We start from the raw sequence: 21,150 nt of genomic DNA on the forward strand, positions 1-21,150 counted from the left end.
GGAATAAAACATCGCCAAGGTACTTGCAAACATACGAAATAGGAGGAGACGTCGGCCATTCGGCCCCTCGAGCCTGCTCTGTTATTCATTAAGACCATGGCTGGTCTGTTTGTGTTTCGAATTCCGCACTCCCATCTACCCATGAAAACCTTAGGTTCTTGTTAGGCAAGGGAATCTATCTATCTCTGCCTTAAAAAGTATTAAATCACCCCGCCTCCACCACCTTCTGAGGCAGAGAGTTCCAAAGTCTCTCAATCCTCTGAGAGAAGGAAATTCTCCTCATCTCTGTCGTAAAAGGGCAACCCCTAATTTTAAAACCGTGTCCCTAGTTCTGAATTTGCCCACAAGAGGAAACGTCCTTCCTACATCCACCTTGTCAGTACAGTTCAAGATTTTATATATGTCAATCAAGTCACCCCTCATTCTTCTAAACTCCAGTGGAAACAAGCCCAGCCTGTCTAACCTTTCCCTCATAAATCAACCTGCTCATTTCAGGTATCAATCTAGCAGACCTCCTCTGAACCACCTCCAACGCATTTACATCCTTCCTTAAATAAGGAGACCAAAACGGCACACACTATTCGAGATGTGGTCTCGCCAGTGCCTTGTATAACTGAAGAATAACATCCTTACTTTTATGATCAATTCCTCTCGTAATAAAGAATAGCATTCCATTAGTCATCTTAATTACTTGCTGTACCTGCATACTAACTTTCTGTGACTCATGCACTAGAACACCTAGATCCCGCTGCACCTCAGAATTCTGCAGCTGTTATCCATTTAAGTAATAATCTGCTTTTTTATTCTTCCTGCCAAAGTGAACAACTTCATATTTTCCAACATTATACTCCATCTGCCATAGTTTTGCCCACTCATTCAACCTATCTATCCGTCTGCATCCTCCTTATGTCCACTTCAAAGCATACTTCCTTACCTATCTTTGTGTCATGTGCACTCCCCTCATTTAAGTCATTGATGTAAATTGTAAAAAGTTGAGGCCCCAGCCCAGACCCCTGAGGACTCCACTCGTCATATCCTGCCAATCAAAAAAAGACCCATTTATGCATACTCTGTTTTCTGCCAGCCAGCCAATCCTTCTATCCATGCTAATACGTTAACCCCTACGCCATGAGCTTTTATTTTCCGCAATAACCTTTGATGTGGTTCCTTAACAAATGCCTTCTGGAAATCCAACATCTACAGGCTCCCCTTTTATCCAAAGCGCATGTAACTCCTTCAAAAAACTCCAATACATTGATTAAACATGATTTCCTTTTCACAAAACCATGCTGATTCCTCCCAACTATAACCTTTTTTTATTCATTCATGGGATGTGGGCTTTGCTGGGTGGGCCAGCATTTATTGCCCATCCCTTGTTGTCCTTGAGAAGGTGGTGGTGGTGAGCTGCCGCCTTGAACCACTGCAGTCCATGTGGTGTAGGTACACCCATGGTGCTATTAGGAAGGGAGTTCCAGGATTTTGACCCAGCGACAGTGAAGGAACGACGATATATTTCCAAGTCAGGATGGTGAGTGACTTGGAGGGGAACTTCCAGGTGGCGGTGTTCCCATCTATCTGCTGCCCTTCTCCTTCTAGGTGGTACTGGATGGGTTTGGAAAGTGCTGTCTAAGGAGCCTCGGTGAATTCCTGCAGTGCATTTGTAGATGGTACACATGGCTGCTACTGTGCGTCAGTGGTGGAGGGAGTGAATGTTTGTGTATGTGGTGCCAATCAAGTGGACTGCTTTGTCCTGGAATGTGCCCGGCTTCTTGAGAGTTGTGGGAGCTGCACTCATCCAGGCAAGTGGGGAGTATTCCATCACACTCCTGACGTGCCTTGTAGATGGTGGACAGGCTTTGGGGATTCCGGAGGTGAGTTACTCTTCACAGGATTCCTAGCCTCTGACCTGCTATTGTAGCCACAGTATTTATATGGCTAGTCCAGTTCAGTTTCTGGTCAGTGGTAACCCCCAGGATGTTGATAGTGGGGGATTCAGTGATGGTAATGCCATTGAACATCAAGGAGCGATGGTTGGATACTATCTTGTTGGAGATGGTCATTGCCTGACACTCGTGTGACCATAAGACATAGGAGCAGAAATTAGGCCATTCGGCCCATCGAGTCTGCTCCGCCATTCAATCATGGCTGATAAGTTTCTCAAACCCATTCTCCCGCTTTCTCCCCATAACCTTTGATCCCCTTACCAATCAAGAACCTATCTATCTCGGTCTTAAATACACTCAATGACCTGGCCTCCACAGCCTTCTGTGGCAATGAATTCCATAGATTCACCACTCTCTGGCTAAAGAAGTTTCTCCTCATCTCTATTCTAAAAGGTCTTCCCTTTACTCTGAGGCTGTGCCCTCGGGTCCTAGTCTCTCCTACTAATGGAAACATCTTCCCCACGTCCACTGTATCCAGGCCTTTCAGTATTCTGTAAGTTTCAATCAGATCCCCCCTCATCCTTCTAAACTCCATCAAGTATAGACCCAGAGTCCTCAAACATTCCTTATATGTTAAGCCTTTCATTCCTGGGATCATTCTCGTGAACCTCCTCTGGACCCTCTCCAGGGCCAGCACATCCTTCCTGAGATACGGGGCCCAAAATTGTTCACAATATTCTAAATGTGGTCTGACCAGAGCCTTATAAAGCCTCAGCAGCACATCCCTGCTTTTATATCCTAGTCCTCTCGAAATAAATGCCAGCATTGCATTTGCCTTCCTAATTACCGCGTCAACCTGTAAGTTAACCTTAAGAGAATCCTGGACTAGGACTCCAAAGTCCCTTTTCACTCCAGATTTCTGAATTCTCTCCCCATTTAGAAAATAGTCTATGCCTCTATTCTTCCTACCAAAGTGCATGACCTCACACTTGCCCATGTTGTATTCCATCTGCCACTTCTTTGCCCATCCTCCTAACCTGTCCAAATACTTCTGCAGCCTCCCCGCCTCCTCAATACTATCTGTCCCTCCACCTATCTTTGTATCATCTGCAAACTTAGCCAGGATGCCCTCAGTTCCTTCATCTAGATCATTAACGTATAAAGTGAAAAGTTGTGGTCCCAACACTGACCCCTGTGGAACTCCACTAGTCACCGGCCGCCATCCTGAGAAGAACCCCCTTACCCCACTCTCTGCCTCCTGCCAGACAGCCAATCTTCTATCCATGCTAGTACCTTGCCTCTAACACCATGGGCTCTTATGTTACTGAGCAGCCTCCTGTGTGGCACCTTGTCAAAGGCTTGCTGGAAGTCCAAGTAGATAACATCCATTGGCTCTCCTTTGTCTAACCTACTCATTACCTCCTCAAAGAATTCTAACAGATTTGTCAGGCATGACCTCTCCTTGATGAAACCATGCTGACTTTGCCCTATTTTATCATGCACTTCCAAGTATTCTGAAATCTCATCCTTAATAATGGATAATAATAATTAATAATGGTGTGGTGCGAATGTTACTTGCCACTTGTCAGCCCAAGCCTGGATATTGTCAAGGTCTTGCTGCATTTGGACATGGACTGCTTCAGTATCTGAGGAGTCGCGAATGGTGCTGAACGTTGTGCAATCATCGGCGAACATCCTCACCTCTGACCTTATGTTGGAAGGTCATTGATGAAGCAGCTGAAGATGGTTGGGCCGAGGACACTACCCTGAGGAACTCCTGCAGTGATGTCCTGGAGCTGAGAAGACTGACCTCCAACAACCACAACTATCTTCCTTTGCACTAAGTATGACTCCAGCCAGTGGAGAGTTTTACCCCTGATTCCCATTGACTCCAGTTTTGCTAGGGTTCCTTGATGCCACGGTCGGTCAAATGTGGCCTTGATGTCAAGGTCAGTCGCTCTCACCTTACCTCGGGAGTTCAGCTATTTTGTCCATGTTTGAACCTGCTTAATGATCAATTCATGCTAATTGGTCTATAGCTTCCTGTTTTCTGCCTCCCCAACTCCTTGAATAAAGGGTTTATATTTGCTACTTTCCAGTGATGGAACCTTTCCAGAATCTAGGGAATTTTGGAAAATATATACCAACATACCTACTACCTCATTAGCCACCTCTTTTAAGACCCTAGGATGAAGTTCATTAGGACTAGGAGACTTGTCAGCCCACAGCCCCAACAGTTAGCTCGGTGCCACTTCCCTAGTGATTGTAATTTCACCAAGTTCCTCTCTCCTTTCCACCTCCCGATTTATAGCTATTACTGGAATGTTTTTTGTATCCTCTATAGTGAAGACAGAAGTAAGATATTTGTTCATTTCATCTGCCATTTCCTTATTATCCACAGTTAACTCCCTATTGTCATTATCTAGAGGACCAACCCTCCATTTACTATTTTCCCTTTTAAATACCTGTAGAAACTCTTTGCTACACGTTTTTAAATTTCTAGCTAGCTTCCTCTCATACTCCAATTTCTTACTCCCAAGTAACCTTTTATTCACTCTCTGCTGTTCATTATATTCTGACCAATCATCTGACCTGCCACTCAGCTTTGCACAGTTATGTTTTGTCCCCAAGTTTGATGCTTGCCTTAACTTTTTTAGTTAACCACAGGTGGTGGATCCTCCCTTTACAATTTTTCTTTATAGTAGGAATATACTTATTCTGAGTATTCTGAAATATCCCCTTAAATGTCTCCCACTGCTTCTCTATTGACCTATCCTCTAGCCTGGTGTCCAAGTTCACTTCAGTGAGCACAGCTCTCATGCCCCGTAGTTGCCCTTATTTAAGTTTAAAATACTAATCTTAGACCCACTCTCCTCCCTTTCAAACTGGATATAAAATTCAATCGTATTGTGGTCGCTGCTACCTTGGGTTACCTTCTCTCTGAGGTCATTAATTAATTCTGTCAAGTTACACAATACCAACTCTAATATAACCTGCTCTCTGGTTGGTTCCAGAACGTGCTGCTCTAAGAAACTATCTCGAAAGCATTCTGTGAGCTCCTTATCCAGGCTACTGCCAATCTGATTTTTCCAGTTTATATGTAGATTAAAATCACCCATGATTATTGCCATCCCTTTATCACAAGTACTCAATATTTCTTGTATTCTTTGTCCTAAATTGTGGTTACTGTTAGGTGGCGTGTGGACCACCCCCACTAGTGACTTCTTTCCCATACTATTCATCATCTCCACCCAAACCAATTTTACATCCTTATCTTCTGAACCAAGGTCTTCTCCAGCTATTGCACAAATGCTATCCTTGATCAACAGTGCTACCCCTCCACTTTTATCTAGCTTCCTGTTCTTTTTGAATGTCATATACCCTTCAATATTCAGGACCCAATCCTTGTCATCCTGCACCCATGTCTCTGTAATGGCTATCAGATCATATTTATTTATTTCAATGTGTGCTATCAATTCATTTACTTTGTCATGAATGCTACGTGCATTCAGATACAGAGCCTTTAGTTTTGTCTTTGTTATCTTTATAACATCTAATCTTGACTATTGGTGCATTCTTAGGTTTTATCTCTCTGCCCATTCTTGCTATTCTATGACCCTGGTTTCCCATATTACTCTTATGGTCTCCTGCCTGGAATCTACCTCTTGATTTGCCACATCTACCCAAGCTTGATCCCTCACCCCCTTGTTTAGTTTAAAGCCCTCTCTTCTTCCCTAGTGATGCGATTTGCAAGAACACTCGTCCCAGCATGGTTTCAGTGTAGACTGCCCCCCACTTTCCCCAGTACTGGTGCCAGTGCCCCACAAACCGGAACCCGCTTCTCCCACACCAGCCTTTGAGCCACATATTCACCTCTCTAATCTTATTTGCCCTATGCTAATTTCCACGTGGTTCAGGTAATAATCCAGAGATTATTACCTTTCAGGTTCTGCTTCTTAATTTGGTGCCTAGCTTCTCATACTGACTATGCACAACCTCCTTCCTTGTCCTGCCTATGTAGTTGGTACCTACATGGGCCACAACAACTGGATCCTCCCCTTCCCACTGCAAGTTCCTCTCCTGCCCTGAGAAGATGCCCCAAACCCTGACACCGGGCAGGCAACATAGCCTTCTGGACTCTTGCTCTTTGCTGCAGAGAACAGTGTTAATCCCCCTCGCTATACTGTCCCCTTCTACCACTACATTCCTGTTTTCTCCTCCCCTTGAACGGCTTCCTGTACCATGGTGCCATAGCCTGCCTGCTCATCCATCTTGCAGACCTTGCTTTCGTCCATAAAGGTTGTGAGCATCTCAAACCTGTTTGATAATTGCAAAGTCTGAGGCTCCTGCACTACTGTCTGCTTGGTGCCATTACCTGCCCCACTTATGGTCACATCCTCCTGTTCCCCACTGCTGACCAAAACAGACGACCCTATTCTAAGAGGCATGACCATCTTCTGGAATGATGTGCCCAGGTATTTCTGCCCCTCCCATATGTTGCGCAGTGTCTATAATCCCGCTTTCAGATCAATAATACTGATTCGGAATTCCTCTAGCTGCTTACGCTTTCTGCAGATGTGTTTACCCTGGATCGCCTTGGCGTCCAAGTTGCAACATAGCACCTGTACTGCCATTGTTACTTTTGTTATTTAGTTAAATTAATTTAATTACTTTCTTAATTAACTTTGAATAATTCCCTTGTGTACCACACCTCTTTCCCCCGTGCACTGAATTTACTCATGAACCTAATTCGCTTCTCACTCAGCCTTCTTCTCACTACGGCTTAGTCACCTGTCTCCTCACATGCCCCTTACGGATCGTGTGGTTTGAAAAGCCTATCTCTTTTATAGGCCCTCTGATGAGTCACTAGCTAGTTTAGCTTCCTGCTACAGTAATTAACACCACTTGAACCAACTGCTTTCAAGTGATTGACAGCTGCCACTCCAGGCAGCTCTCAACTTAACAAGCTAATCTAACTTATTTGAAGGTTAGTACCATTTCAGGTCTTGATTCTTAATCTATAGTTAAAACCTGAAAAGGATGTACCAGAACTTAGCACGTGAACAGACGCATAGTTGCCTGCCTCCTCACGCACCCCTTAGGAGTATTATAAAACAAAATATGCCATATAAGATATTTGATCAGATGACCAAGAAGTTTGTTTTCAGGAGCTTCTTCAAGAAGGAAAGCGAGGTAGGGGGCGGAGAAATGTCAGGAGAGTATTCTACAACTTGGGGCCCAGAATGCTGAAGGCACAGTTACCAGTGCTGCAGTTATTAAAATTGGGAATGCTCAAGAGTTCCTAATAGATGGATGCAGCTATTTCAAAGACTTGTGGGTCTAGAAGAGGTTATAGAGATAGAGAGGGGCGAGGCCATGGAGGGATTTGAAAACAAGGATGAGAAGTTTAAAGTCAAGACATTTCCTGACTTGGGTCAGAGAGAATAGAGGGTGATGGGTGGAAGTGACTTGTTGCAAGTTTAGGCATGGGCAGCAGAGTTTTGGACGGCCTCAAGTTTACGAAGGGTGCAATGTGAGTGACTAGCCAGGAATCCACTGGAATAGTCATACCTGGAGGCAACAAAGGCATGAATGAGGGTTTTAGCAGTAGCTGAGCTGAGATGGACAAAGTTACGATAGGCGGTCTTTGTGATGTGCTCAGAGTCTCATCTTGGGGTCAGATATGACATCAAGGTTACGAACAGACTGATTTAGCCTCAGTCTGTTGCCTGGGAGAAAGGTGGGATCAGTAGCTAGGGAATGGAGTTTGGAGCAGGGACCAAAAACAATGTCTTCAGTCTTTCCAGTATTTAATGGGAGGAAATTTTTGCTCATCCATTGCCGGGTATCAAATAAGCAGCCTGATAATTCAGCAACGGTGAAGTCCTTGTGAGAGGTGGTGGGGAGGTAGAGCTGGTTTCGTCAATATACATGTGGAAGCTAATGGTGTGCTTTCAGATGATGTTGCCAAAGGGCAGTATGTAGGTGAGAAATAGGAGGGGACTGAAGATAGATCCTTGGGGGACACCAGTGGTAATGATGCAGGAGCAGGAAATGAAGCCATTTCAAGTGATACTCTGCTACGATTGGATAGATTAGAATGGAACCAGAGCAAGCCCACCCAGCTGGACGATAGTGATGAGACATTGCAGGAGGATGATGTGGTCGGTCAAAGGCTGCAGACAGGTCAAGATAGATGGGGAGGGTTAGTTTACCTTTGTTATAGTAACATAGGATGTCATTTATGATTTGGATCAGAGCTATTTCGGTATTGTGGCAGGAATGGAAATCTGATTGGGGGGATTCAAAAGATGGGCATGGATTTGTGAGGTGACAACAATTTCAAAGAAGAAAAGGATGTTGGGAGATGGGGCAGTAGTTGGCACGGACAGTTTGGTTTTCTGAGAAGAAGGGTAATGACAACAGTTTTAATTGAGAAAAGCAGCACTTGAAGAGAGAGAACTGTTAAAAATAACAACTAACATTGGGACCAGGAGGGGTAGTTGGGTGGCCAGCAGTTTAGTGGAACAAAATAGAGGAAGCAGGAGGCGGGTCTCGTGCATAGGATGAGATTGGAGAGGGCATGGGAGAGGTGATAGGGGGAAAAAACTAGATAAAGATCTGAGTTCAGGGCTAGGGCAGGTGGAAACTTTAGAGGAAGTTTAGCCTAATAGGATAGTGGCAGATGGATACTCAGCAAAGGTAGCTGGCCAGATGGTCATGATTTTAGTGACAAAGAAGTCCATAAGTTGCTCACGTTTATTGTTGGATGTGAGGGTGTAGAAGATGGTGAAGAAGGGTTTAAGAAGATATTTTGCAGTGAAGAAAAGAAGCTTAGATTAATCTTTACAATGTAAAAATGTGATGGGCACTTTGATTACAGTCTATTCATTTGCACGTGGAGGATACGCTATAAATATGGTTATATGTTTGTTGTGGTCTTCCCCACTCTTTAAATATAGTGCATTATAGCAAATTATATAGTGCAGAAAAGCAAATTAAATACAGCGCGTGCTGGAAAATCTCAATAGTCTGGCAGCATCTGTGGAGAGAGGAACAGAGTCAAGGTTTCAAGTTGAATATGATTTCGGGGAATGAAGGGAGGTAGAAGTTTGATGGAAAAACTCAACAGGTCTGGCAGCATCTGTGGAGAGAGAAACAGAGTTAACGTTTCAGGCCTGTATGACCTCTTCAGAGCTAAAGAGAAGTAGAAATATGATGGATTTTATACTGTCTAAGAGGGGTTGGAGCAGGTGGAACGAGATAGAAGGAGAGGGATAGGTGACAGTTAAGGAGAGATTGACAAAGATGTCATGGACACAAGACAAAGGGAGTGTTAACGGTAGTGGTAAAGAGTAAAAGAAGGTGCTAATAGTGGCATAAAGGTAAGCTAGCAGAAGGTGTTAATAGCAGAACAAGGGACAGCACTCTGAAAGCAATACATAAAAACAAGTGACAGATGGGCCTGTGGGGAGCGGGGGGGTTTGGGAAAAATGATAACAATGCGAGACCCATCATATTTCTACTTCTCTTCAGCTCTGAAGAAGAGTCATACGGACTTGAAACGTTAACTGTTTCTTTCTCCACAGATGCTGCCAGACCTAGAGAGTTTTTCCAGCATTTTCTGTTTGTATTTCAGATTCCAAGCATCTGCAGTTTTTTGTTTTTATTTTATTATAGAAATGTAATGGGTTCTATACTGTTGAAAGGGGAAGCAGGAGGTAGAAAAAAGGAAAGGGCAGGAGAGAAATAACAAAGATGTCATGAACAAAAGTGAAAGAGAGTGGTAATGGTTGTAATCAAGAAACAAAGTATTGATCCAGAGTAAGTGTTAACAACAGAATGATGGACACCTCTGTGTGAAAGTGAAAACATGGAAACAAGATACATGGTCCTTGGTAAAGAAAAAACACAAATCAAAATGTAGGATAGAGTTCCTGGTCTGAAACTATTGAACTCAGTGTTGAGTCCACAAGGCTGTAAAATGCCTAATCGGAAGATGAGGTGCAGTTCCTCAAGTTTGCATTAGGCTTCACTGGAATGTTGCAGCAGGCCGAGGACAGAAATGTGAGCATGAGAGCAAAGTAGTGAGTTGAAATGGCGATTTCAAAAGGTCGAGATCATGCTTGCAAGCTGAACAGAGATGTTCCACAGAGCAGCCACCCAATCAGTATTTGGTCTCCCAGATGTACAGGAGACTGCATTGTGAGCATGGAATACTTCACTAAGTTGAAAGAAATACTTGTAAAGCTGCTTCACCTGCAAGGAGTGTTTGGGGACTTGAGCAGTGAGGAGAGAGAAGATAAAAGGATAGGCGTAACACCTCCTGTGATTGCATGGAAGTTCTGTGGGTAGGGGACGAGGTATTGGGGTGATAGAAGAGTGAACCAAGGTGTTGCAAAGGAAACGGTTCCTTCAGAATACTGACGGGAGGGGAAGATATGTTTGGTGGTGGCATCACAATGGAGGTGGTAGAAATAGTGGAGGTTGATCCTTTGAATATGGAGGCTCGTGGTGTGGTAATTGAGGACAAGGGACACATCTGGGAGGGAAAGGATGAGAACAGAAGTGCAGGAAATGGGTCGGACCTGCTTGACGGCTTGTCAGCCACAGAGTGGGGAATCCTTGATTGAGGATAAAGGAAGTCATGTCAGAAGCACCATTGTGAAGATTGCATCAGAACAGATGAGGCAGAGAAACTAGGAAAAGAAAGCATATAATAGCAGTCTGCAATCCTCATTGCATTTGGAAAACATCATAATCTGGATTATTTGTGGTGAATTGGGGATATCTTGTGAAGGTTGTTTCCTTTTGCCAAATTTATTACTTTTATTTTGGGTACCGTATAGCCACATAATATATTTTTAACCATATGTTCATTTTCAGTTGCCGGCTAATAAGGATGCATTTAGGAAGACATGGAATCCCAAGTACACACTACGGAGTCACTTTGATGGAGTACGTGCTTTAGCTTTCCATCCTGTAGAGCCTGTGCTGGTTACAGCCTCTGAAGACCACACCCTTAAGCTTTGGAATCTCCAGAAAACTGTCCCTGCCAAAAAGTATGTTTTTAAGTTGCTTTTGTACCATTGCATATTTATATATGACAGGAGTAGAAATTAATATGTGCTGCGCACAAATTTCTAGGTCCAAATGGGTACCACAAAGATAAGTTTTGCAGCATGACTTTCCATACCATAATGACATTCAATATATGCACAACACCATATTGGTTTTGGTACTTGATACCCATCCCTGCTGGCTGCCTAAAACAAAACATAGGCATTGTTAAACGTGTCAATAAAGATACTGTGCCCTGAAATGGGAGCCTTTTATGAAATTAATGTTCCTGCGCACCTAAAACGTGGTTTCCTTAACTCACCCATCAATTATAGCAGAAGGCAGCTTGCACCAGTGCTATTTAAAAAGAATTCTCACCTCTATTGAGTTAAGCCTCTGGATCCTTTTAATCTTTCTGGGTCCTTTTAGATCAGGTTTCTGGCAAGTATTCATCTTAAGAGACTTTTGTAGAGTGAACTTGTGGAGGGCAAGAACTAATTCACAGGATTTGCTTGTTCTTAATTGCTGAACATGAAAATGCTGCAGAACCTACCACTTAGGCCCCTAAATCAGAAGGACGAGCAGCAGTAAAGATCTATGCCAACTGCAAGAAGAGGGCGAAGGAGCCGTTGCAATATTTGTGTTTGCAGGAACAGAACATCACACCTGAATCTCAATGGAGCAATGTATGAAGCGATGGGAGACAGGTGCTTACCTGTGCCTCCTGTTAGAATGAGAATTGGAGCCTAACATTAGGGAATGCACTGCACTGCCTGTGAAAATGAAGGTCAGTTTGACACTAAATTTGTATCCCTCTGGCTCCTTCTAAACTGCTTTTCGTGACATCAGCCTGTTTGTTGTGCGCTCGGTGATCCTGCAGGTCGCTGCACTGTTTGAGTGTCAGCAGTTCATTGCCTTCCCCAATTAGGCTGACAAGTAGTAAAAAAGCACTAGGAATTGCCTGCATTCCCATTGGTCTAGGGCATCATGGACTACATGCACGTAGGCTTGCATGCTTCCCATCACGAGCCAGCAATGTTTCAACAGAAAGGACTTCCATTCGCTGAATGTTCAGTTTGTTTGTGGCCACAGGCTGTGACTCATGTAGGTCTGTTATTTTTATGGCATAATCATCATATTTTCATGTACCCCAGTATTCAATAATCCTCTGTTCCACCCACTTGGCAAGCTGGCTGCTGGGAATGAGAGCTTCCCCCTCACCAGTGGCTCTTAACTCCTTGTAGGAATTCAGTTACAGATGCTGAGCATCAATGTAAGAACCATACAGCAACCAGGGTTCTGATTGAACAAACTGTTGTCGTCCCGAAACATTGGATCCACTGTCCGGCAGCTCGGAAGGGATCCTTCAGTATAACCTAGAGCCATTGTCAAGATTCATAATTGCTTGCAGCCATTCCCAAATGTGGGTTGCGGCCCCTCAAGGGGTCGCTAAGGTCACATTTGGGGTTGTGAGCTCCTCTTCCTCTGAGCAGCAATGGTGACTGTGGAGAGGAGACAATCCAGTTTGGACGCTCAGGCAGGACAGCCCTGGACCCACTGGATCAATTGCACCAAACAGCACGGGGCGGATGGTGAGCCCAAAGTACTCTTTAACTTCAGAAAACACTTTTAGCGGCGAGTACCACTCGGGGCCCAGGATGTATGTGAGCCAACTTGGCAAAGGCAGAGGCCAGCAGAGAATGATTGTGTCCGGAGTGCAGGAATAAACGGGAGGTCATGTGGCTGAGCCAGGAAGCTGAGTGGTGGCTTTAAACTTCATTGTGTTTCTGCTCCTGTTTGTCTGTTGCACAGGCTCCTTACCCAGAGCTAGTGACTCTGCTTCACAGTCACAGGCACTGGCAACTAGACCAAAAGAGGGGCTGATGAGAATGTGTGGAGTGTGGAGATTTTCATAAATGATGTTATGTTGATCTAAAATAGAATTTTAATAATTATATACTAAATGTTGCTATGCTGCCTTATATGCTGTTTTTGTTACTGGCATCTGTGGTCATATTACTTTTCAAGTGTTACAACAGGGTCAGGTTGGAAAATAGTTTGAGAAACGAAGCTCTACAATCTTGCCACTCAAAGCCGAGTTGCTGTAGAGCTACCTGAGAAGGAAGAAGTGGAGCAGAAAGATAATGAGTGGGGTGAGGAACCAGAAGATGCTGAGAGAGAGCACAATCCAGCAGCATTGAGACTACCAGAGTAATAAGACAATTGAGAAGATCCTGAATGGGAGTGGCTCAGCTGTACTGGAGGGGAGGAAGAAGAAAGGAAGAGTTAAAGTGATAGGGGATTCGTTAGTTAGGAGAACAGACGGGTGTTTCTGTGGCCGTAGACATGACTCTAGGATGGTATGTTGCCTCCCTGGTGCCAGGGTCAAGGATGTGACAGAGCGGCTGCAGGACATTCTTCTGGGGGATGTCTACAAGTTGGACGGTCTACACCTGAACAGGACTGGGATGGATATCCTTGCAGGAAGATTTGCTAGTGCTGTTGAGGAAGTTGTCGGGGGGTGGGGGTGGTGGTTAAACTAGATTGACGGGGTGGGAACCTGAGGGCAAAGTCGGAGCAGGAATGGGGGACGGAGAATTAGTGAGTGACTCGGCAAATAAAGCCGATGAGCTGAGGGCACAGATAGACACATAGCGACATGATATCATTGCTATAACGGAAACTTGACTTAAGGAGGGGCAAAAATGGCAGCTTAACGTCCCTGGATATAGAGTTTTCAGGCAGCTTAGAGTGGGGGATAAAAAAGGTGCAGGTATAACATTACTGGTTAAAGAATCAATTACAGCTATGAGGAGGGATGATATACTAAATGAGGCATCAAATGAGGCCATATGGTTTGAGCTCAAATAAAAAAGGGGCAGCCACACTGTTTCTGAGTGTACATACAACAGGGCAGTAATAGTTGGGGACTTCAACTACCCTAATATCAGTTGGGATACGAACAGTGTGAAGGGCACAGAGGGCGCAAAATTATTGAACTGCATTCAAGAGAACTTCTTTAGCCAGCACATAACAAGCCCAACGAAAGGGGATGCAATTCTAGATTTAGTCTTAGGAAATGAAGTTGGGCAAGTGAATGAAGTAGCAGTGGGGGACCATTTTGGAGATAGTGACCATAATACAGTTAAATTTAACATCGTTTTGGAAAAGGACAAAGGTAGAATAGGAATGAAAGTTCTAAATTGGGAGAAGACAAATTACGAAGCTCAGAGGTCAGCTGTTGAGAGTGGACTGGACGCAGCTAATAGAAGGGAAAACAGTGTCAAATCAGTGGGAGGGATTCAAAAGAAAGATTCTGCGGGCAAAATGTAGACATGTCCCCACAGAAAAAAAGGGTGGTACTGCCAAGTCTAGACCCCCCCTGGTTATCCAGAAGCATACAGGCCAAGATAAGGCAGAAAAATAAAGCTTATGACAGTCACAGAAGTCTGTACAAAGCCTAGTATAGTATAGAAAGTACAGGGATGAGGGAAATATGGAAATTAGGAAAGCAAAGAGAGGATATGAAAAAATATTGGCAGGTAAAATCAAAGAAAACCCAAAGATGTTTTACCAGTACATTAAGAGCAAGAGAATAACTAAGGATCTATCAGAGGTGTATATGGTAACTTATATGTTGATGCTGAAGATGTGGGCAGGGTTCTCAATGAGTACTTTGTCTCCATCTTCACTAAGGAGAGGGATGATGCAGACATTCTAGTTAATGAGGAGAAGTGTGAAACATTAGATACAATAAGCATAGTGAGAGAGGAAGTACTGGAGTGACTGACATCCTTGAAGGTGGATAAGTCACCAGAGCCGGATGGATTGTATCCCAGGCTGTTGAAGGAAGCCAGAGAGTAATTGGCGGATGCTCTGAGGATCATTTTCCAATCCTCACCAGATACAGGCGAGCTACCAGAGGATTGGAGGCCTACAAATGTTGCACTATTATTTTAAAAAGGTGCAAGGGATAAACCAGAAAATTATAGACCAGTCAGTCTGACTTCAGTGGTGGGGAAATTATTGGAATCAATTCTGAGACAGGATAAACTGTCACTTAGAAAGGCACTGGTTGATCAGGGACATTCAGCAGGGTTTTGTTAGGGGAAGATCATGTCTTACTAACTTAATTGAATTTTTTGAGGAAGTAACAAGGAGGGTATGCAGTGGATGTTGTCTACCTGGATTTTAGTAAGGCATTTGACAAGGTCCCACGTGGCAGACTGGTCAGAAAAGTGAGATCCCATGAGATACAGGGGAAGGTGGCGAGTTGGATCCAAAATTGGCTCAGCGACAAGAAACAATGGGTAATGGTTGACGGATGTTTTTGCAAATGGAGAGCGGTTTCCAGTGATGTTCCACAGGGCTCAGTGTTGGGGCCCTTACTGTTTGTTGTATATATTAATGATTTGGACATAAATGTGGGAGGTATGATTGGAAAATTTGCAGATGACACCAAAATTGGCCATGTAGTTGATAGTTAAGAGAATAGCTGTTGTCCCCAGAATTATATCAATGGTTTGGTTCAATGGGCACAAAAGTGGCAAATAGAATTCAATCTGGAAAAGTGTGAGGTAATGCATTTGGGGAGGGCAAACAAAGCAAAGAAATATTCAATAAACGGGAGGATATTTGAGGAAGTGAAAGACCTTGGAATGCATGTCCACAGACCCTTGAAGGTGGCAGGACAGGTGGATAAGGTGGTAAAGAAAGCATAAGGAATTCTTTCCTTTATTGGTCGAGGTATTGAATACAAAAGCTGGGATGTAATGATGGAACTGTATAAAACACTGGTTAGGCCACAGCTGGAATTTTGTGTACGGTTCTGGTCACCCCATTACAGGAAGGACATAATTGCTCTGGAGAGAGTACAGAGAAGATTTACAAGAATGCTGCCAGTGCTTGAAAATTGCAGCTATGAGGGACGATTGGATAGGCTAGGGTTGTTTTCCTTAAAACCGAGGAGGCTGAGGGGTGACCTAATTGATGTGTACAAAGTTATGAGGGGCCTAGATAGGGTAGACAATAAATACTTGTTTCCCCTAGCTGAGGGGTCAATTACCAGGGGGCATAGATTTAAGGTGATTGGTAGAAGGATTAGAGGTGACATGAGGAAAAACTTTTTCACGCATGGTGGACGTCTGGAATTCATTGCCTGTATCGGTGGTTGAGGCTGAAACGCTCAACTCACTTATAAGGTACTTGGATCTGCATCTGAGGCGCTGTAACCTGCAAGGCTACAGACCAGGTGCTGGAAAGTGGGATTAAAATGGGTGGCTAGTTTCTTCATCTTTTTCTGGCCAGCACAGACATGATGGGCTGAATGGCCTCTTTCTGCACCATAACCTTTCTATGGTTCAATGGCCTTTCCCCTGCCCAGAGTCGTCGTCATTCCTCCTCCAATCTGACCTAGTCCAAAAATAATATGTCTCATGTTTTCCTATCGCATGACTAATTTTATGAAGACCAACAGCTAAACCAAAAGACAACATTTTATTACATTGCTCCAAAAGACTTCACTTTGACAAACAGTTGCATAACCATTGGCTGTTCGCAAATTATCCTTACGCAGAATCCTAGTTCCTCTCAGTTGTTAGGTTACCTATTAATGTTTCTATGAGGTGGTTTTTCAGTGGCTACAGCTTGGGAAATGTACAACTGTCGAACTTTGACTGAGGGCATTTGAGATGGTCCAGATGGCAACCTCGAGGACTTATTGCTGTTTGGATGCACCTCCACATGTAGACCTTTCCAGCTGACAACACTGTGAGTGTACCTACACCACATGGACCGCAATGGTTCAAGAAGCTGGCTCACCACCACCTACTTGAGGGTAATTAGGGATGTGAAACAAGTACTGGCCTTGCCGGAGACACATGAATCCTATGAACGAATAAAGAAAAGCCTTCTGAACTATTCTCCAGTGCCAGTCTCTGAGTTGGTGTCTGAAAGTCTGGAGGTTGAGTAATGCATCCTGTTCTGCAGAGCTGCTCTCTATTCTGCTTTCTGACGGTTGCATGGAGCTTCTGGATATGCATTGGAAGAAAGGAATAAGGGTTAATTTTATTGACATGGGTAAGCAGAAATAGCTGAGTAGCTTCTGAAAGCAGCACAATTTATCATGCACGATATGAAAATGTGAGATTTTAGTGGTAAGGGAATTAGGAGAAGGTGGTTTAAAATCCTGCAGGACTTGTCCTCCAACCTCATCAGATTGAAAGCTCCTGTTGTGTCTTTGCCCAAAATGTCCATCACTTGTGGTTAGCGTGGAGACAGCACATAATGAAAGATGGCCTTGTCATATAGCTGCCTGCTCTCTGTTTTTTTGAGCTTCCCTATAAGAAGAATGGAAGCGGGTCAGTGTTAAAGTAGTGCAAAGTTTGAGGGCATGCTTGTTAAAGTAGCATGATGTTTCTGGTGTATAAATGATGGCAGAGATGTGAGGAGGTAAAGGAAGTACTAGTGAGCTCCTGAAGAAAGTATTAGTGGGAGTAGATGGCGGTGAAGAGTGCTACAGTGATAGGAGAGTGCTGCTTATCAGGGGAGGGGAAGGATTGTGAGCACTGAAGCAACATGTAATGAAAATCTATGCAGAGTTTAATGAAAGAAATGAGTTAGGAAACTTACCCTGACTATTCAACTTCCCCCTGCATTGCAGCTAAGTTCTAGAAATGATATTTCTGGCACTTATCTGCTCTGCCACCTTTGCACAATCATGCCACACAGCTTGCTTTCATATATTCTGGCTTGTTGGAGGATTGGAGATTCCCTTCTATTACTTTTGCCAACCTCCTCCACCAATACCTCCAGCACAGCATTAGAAAAATGAGGGCCCTTTGCAGATTTGCCGTTGGCCACAATCAGAAGACAATGGGTAGCAGTGGAAGGGTGCTTTTCTGAATGGAGAGCTGTGACTAGTGGAGTTCTGCAGGGATCAGTGCTGGGACCTTTGCTGTTTGTAGTATACATAGATGATTTGGAGGAAAATGTAACTGGGCTAATTAGTAAGTTTGCAGATGACACTAAGGTTGGAGGAGTTGCAGATAGTGAAGAGGATTGTCAAAGGATACAACGGGATATAGATCGGTTGGAGACTTGGGCGGAGAAATGGCAGATGGAGTTTAATCCAGACAAATGCGAGGTAATGTATTTTGGAAGGTCTAATACAGGCAGGAATTATACAGTAAATGGCAGAACACTCAAGTGCATTGATGGGCAGAGGGATCTGGGTGTACAGGTCCACTGGTCACTGAAAGTGGCAACGCAGGTGGATAAGGTAGTCAGGAAGGCATATAGCATGCTTGCCTTCATTGGCAGGGGTATTGAGTATAAAAGCTGGGAAGTCATGCTGCAGCTGTATAGAACCTTGGTTAGGCCACACTTGGAATATTGCGTGCAATTCTGGTCGCTACATTACCAGAAGGATATGGAGGCATTGGAGAGGGTGCAGAGGAGGTTTACCAGGATGCTGCCTGGTCTGGAGGTTATTAGCTATGAGGAGAGGTTGGAGAAACTCAGATTGTTCTCACTAGAGCGACGGAGATTGAGGGACGACTTGATAGAAGTTTACAAAATTATGAGTGGCATGGACAGAGTAGATAGTCAGAAGCTTTTTCCCAGGGTGGAAGAGTCAATTATTAGGGGACATAGATTTAAGGTGAGAGGAGAAAACTATTGAGGGGATGTGCGGGGCAAGTTTTTTACGCAGAGGGTGGTGAGCGTCTGGAATTCGCTGCCGGAGGAGGTGGTGGAAGCAGGTACAATAGTGGTGTTTAAGAGGCAGCTTGACAAATACATGAATAGGATGGGAATAGAGGGATACGGACCCCGGAATGCAAAATGTTTTAGTTGACGGGCAATATGATCGGCGCAGGCTTAGAGGACCAAAGGGCCTGTTCCTGTGCTGTACTTTTCTAGTTTCTTTTATAGTTTCATACCCTTACGCCCTCATCTCAATGAATTTCGGGCTCGGCACGATGCTGAACTATTCTTCCGCCGTCTTCGTCTCCGTACTCACTTCTTTGGGCAGGAGTCCTCTCCCCGTTCAACGGATCCTTTTACCCACCTCCAATATTCTCCCTCCACCTGGACCCCTCCCTCTGGATTCTTACCTTCTCTTGATCTTTTCATTGAGAACTGTCGCCGTGACATTAGTAGTCTCAATTTCTCTGCTCCTCTCCCATTCTAACCTGTCTCTCTCTGAACTTACTGCACTCCGTTCTCTCAGGTCCAACCCCAACATTGTCATCAAACCCGCTGACAACGGTGGTGCTGTTGTTGTCTGGTGCACTGACCTCTACCTCGTGGAGGCTGAGCGTCAACTCGCAGACACTTCCTCCTACCTCTCCCTGGACCATGACCCCACCACTGAACATCAAGCCATTGTTTCCAGGACTGTCACTGACCTCATCTCCTCTGGAGATCTTCCGCCCACAGCTTCCAACCTGATAGTCGCCCAACCTCGGACGGCCCGCTTCTACCTCCTACTGAAAATCCACAAACAGGACTGTCCCGGAAGACCGATCGTGTCAGCCTGTTCCTGTCCCACAGAACTCATTTCTCGTTATCTTGACTCCCTTCTCTCTCCCCTTGTCCAGTCCCTTCCCACCTACATCCGTGATTCCTCTGACACCTTATGTCACATCAACAATTTCCAGTTCCCTGGCCCCAACCGCCTCCTCTTCACCATGGACGTCCAATCTCTCTACACCTCCATCCCCCACCAGGATGGTCTGAGGGCCCTTAGCTTCTTCCTCAAACAGAGGCCCAAACAATCCCCATCCACCACTATTCTCCTCTGTCTGGCTGAACTTGTTCTCACACTGAACAATTTCTCCTTTAACTCCTCTCACTTCCTCCAAATAAAAGGTGTGGCTATGGGTACCCACATGGGCCCCAGCTATGCCTGTCTCTTTATGGGGTATGTGGAACATTCCTTGTTCCAGTCCTACTCCGGCCCCCTCTCACAACTCTTTCTCCGGTACATCGATGATTACTTCGATGCTGCTTCATGCTCTCGTCGGGACCTGGAAAAATTTATTAATTTTGCTTCCAATCTCCACCCCTCCATCATTTTCACATGGTCCATCTCTGACACTTCCCTTCCCTTCCTTGATCTCTCTGTCTGAATTTCTGGTGATAGACTGTCCACCAATATCCATTACAAGCCTACTGACTCCCACAGCTACCTCGACTACAGCTCCTCACACCCCGCTTCCTGTAAGGACTCCATCCCATTTTCTCAGTTCCTTCGCCTCCGTCGCATCTGTTCTGATGATGCTACCTTCAAAAACAGTTCCTCTGACATGTCCTCCTTCTTCCTTAACCGAGGTTTTCCACCCACGGTCGTTGACAGGGCCCTCAACCGTGTCCAGCCCATCTCCCGCGCATCCGCCCTCACGCCTTCTCCCTCCCAGAAACATGATAGGGTCCCCCTTGTCCTCACTTATCACTCCACCAGCCTCCGCATTCAAAGGATCATCCTCCGCCAACTCCAGCATGATGCCACCACCAAACACATCTTCCCTTTCCCTCCCCCCGGCGGCATTCCGTAGGGATCGTTCCCTCCGTGACACCCTGGTCCACTCCTCCATCACCCCCTACTCTTCAGTCCCCACCTATGGCACCTCCTCTTGCAAACGCAAAAGATGCAACACCTGCCACTTCACTTCCTCTCTCCTCATCGTCCAAGGGCCCAAACACTCCTTTCAAGTGAAGCAGCCTTTCACTTGCATTTCCCCCAACTTAGTCTACTGCATTCGTTGCTCCCAATGCGGTCTCCTCTACATTGGAGAGACCAAACACAAACTGGGCGACCACTTTGCAGAACACCTGCGGTCTGTCCGCAAGAAAGACCCAAACCTCCCTGTCGCTTGCCATTTTAACACTCCACCCTGCTCTCTTGCCCACATGTCTGTCCTTGGCTTGCTGCATTGTTCCAGTGAAGCCCAACGCAAACTGGAGGAACAGCACCTCATCTTCTGACTAGGCACTTTACAGCCTTCCGGGCTGAATATTGAATTCAACAACTTTAGATCTTGAACTCCCTCCTCCATCCCCACCCCCTTGCCGTTTCTTCACCTTTCCTTTTGTATTTTCCAATAATTTATATAGATTTTTCTTTTCCCACCTATTTCCATTATTTTTAAATCTATACCTTTTATGCCCTGTTAGTCTTTCCACCCCATCCCCACTAGAACTGTAC

At 44.8% G+C, this 21,150-nt stretch overlaps 1 protein-coding gene across 6 annotated transcripts in view; it reads left to right on the forward strand.

Annotated features, from left to right (window-relative positions):
* The window catches only part of strn3 (striatin, calmodulin binding protein 3), a 259,300-nt gene that overhangs the window by 192,740 nt on the left and 45,410 nt on the right, over window positions 1–21,150 (forward strand). For all 6 annotated transcript variants that reach the window (XM_078562851.1, XM_078562853.1, XM_078562852.1 and 3 more), the window contains one exon: window positions 10,770–10,945. In XM_078562851.1, coding sequence (XP_078418977.1) covers window positions 10,770–10,945 — 176 coding nt within the window. The remainder of the gene's footprint in view (window positions 1–10,769; window positions 10,946–21,150) is intronic.

The sequence above is a fragment of the Cetorhinus maximus genome, chromosome 18 (genome assembly GCF_964194155.1).
Source record: "Cetorhinus maximus chromosome 18, sCetMax3.hap1.1, whole genome shotgun sequence".
In the NCBI taxonomy this organism is placed as follows: domain Eukaryota; kingdom Metazoa; phylum Chordata; class Chondrichthyes; order Lamniformes; family Cetorhinidae; genus Cetorhinus; species Cetorhinus maximus.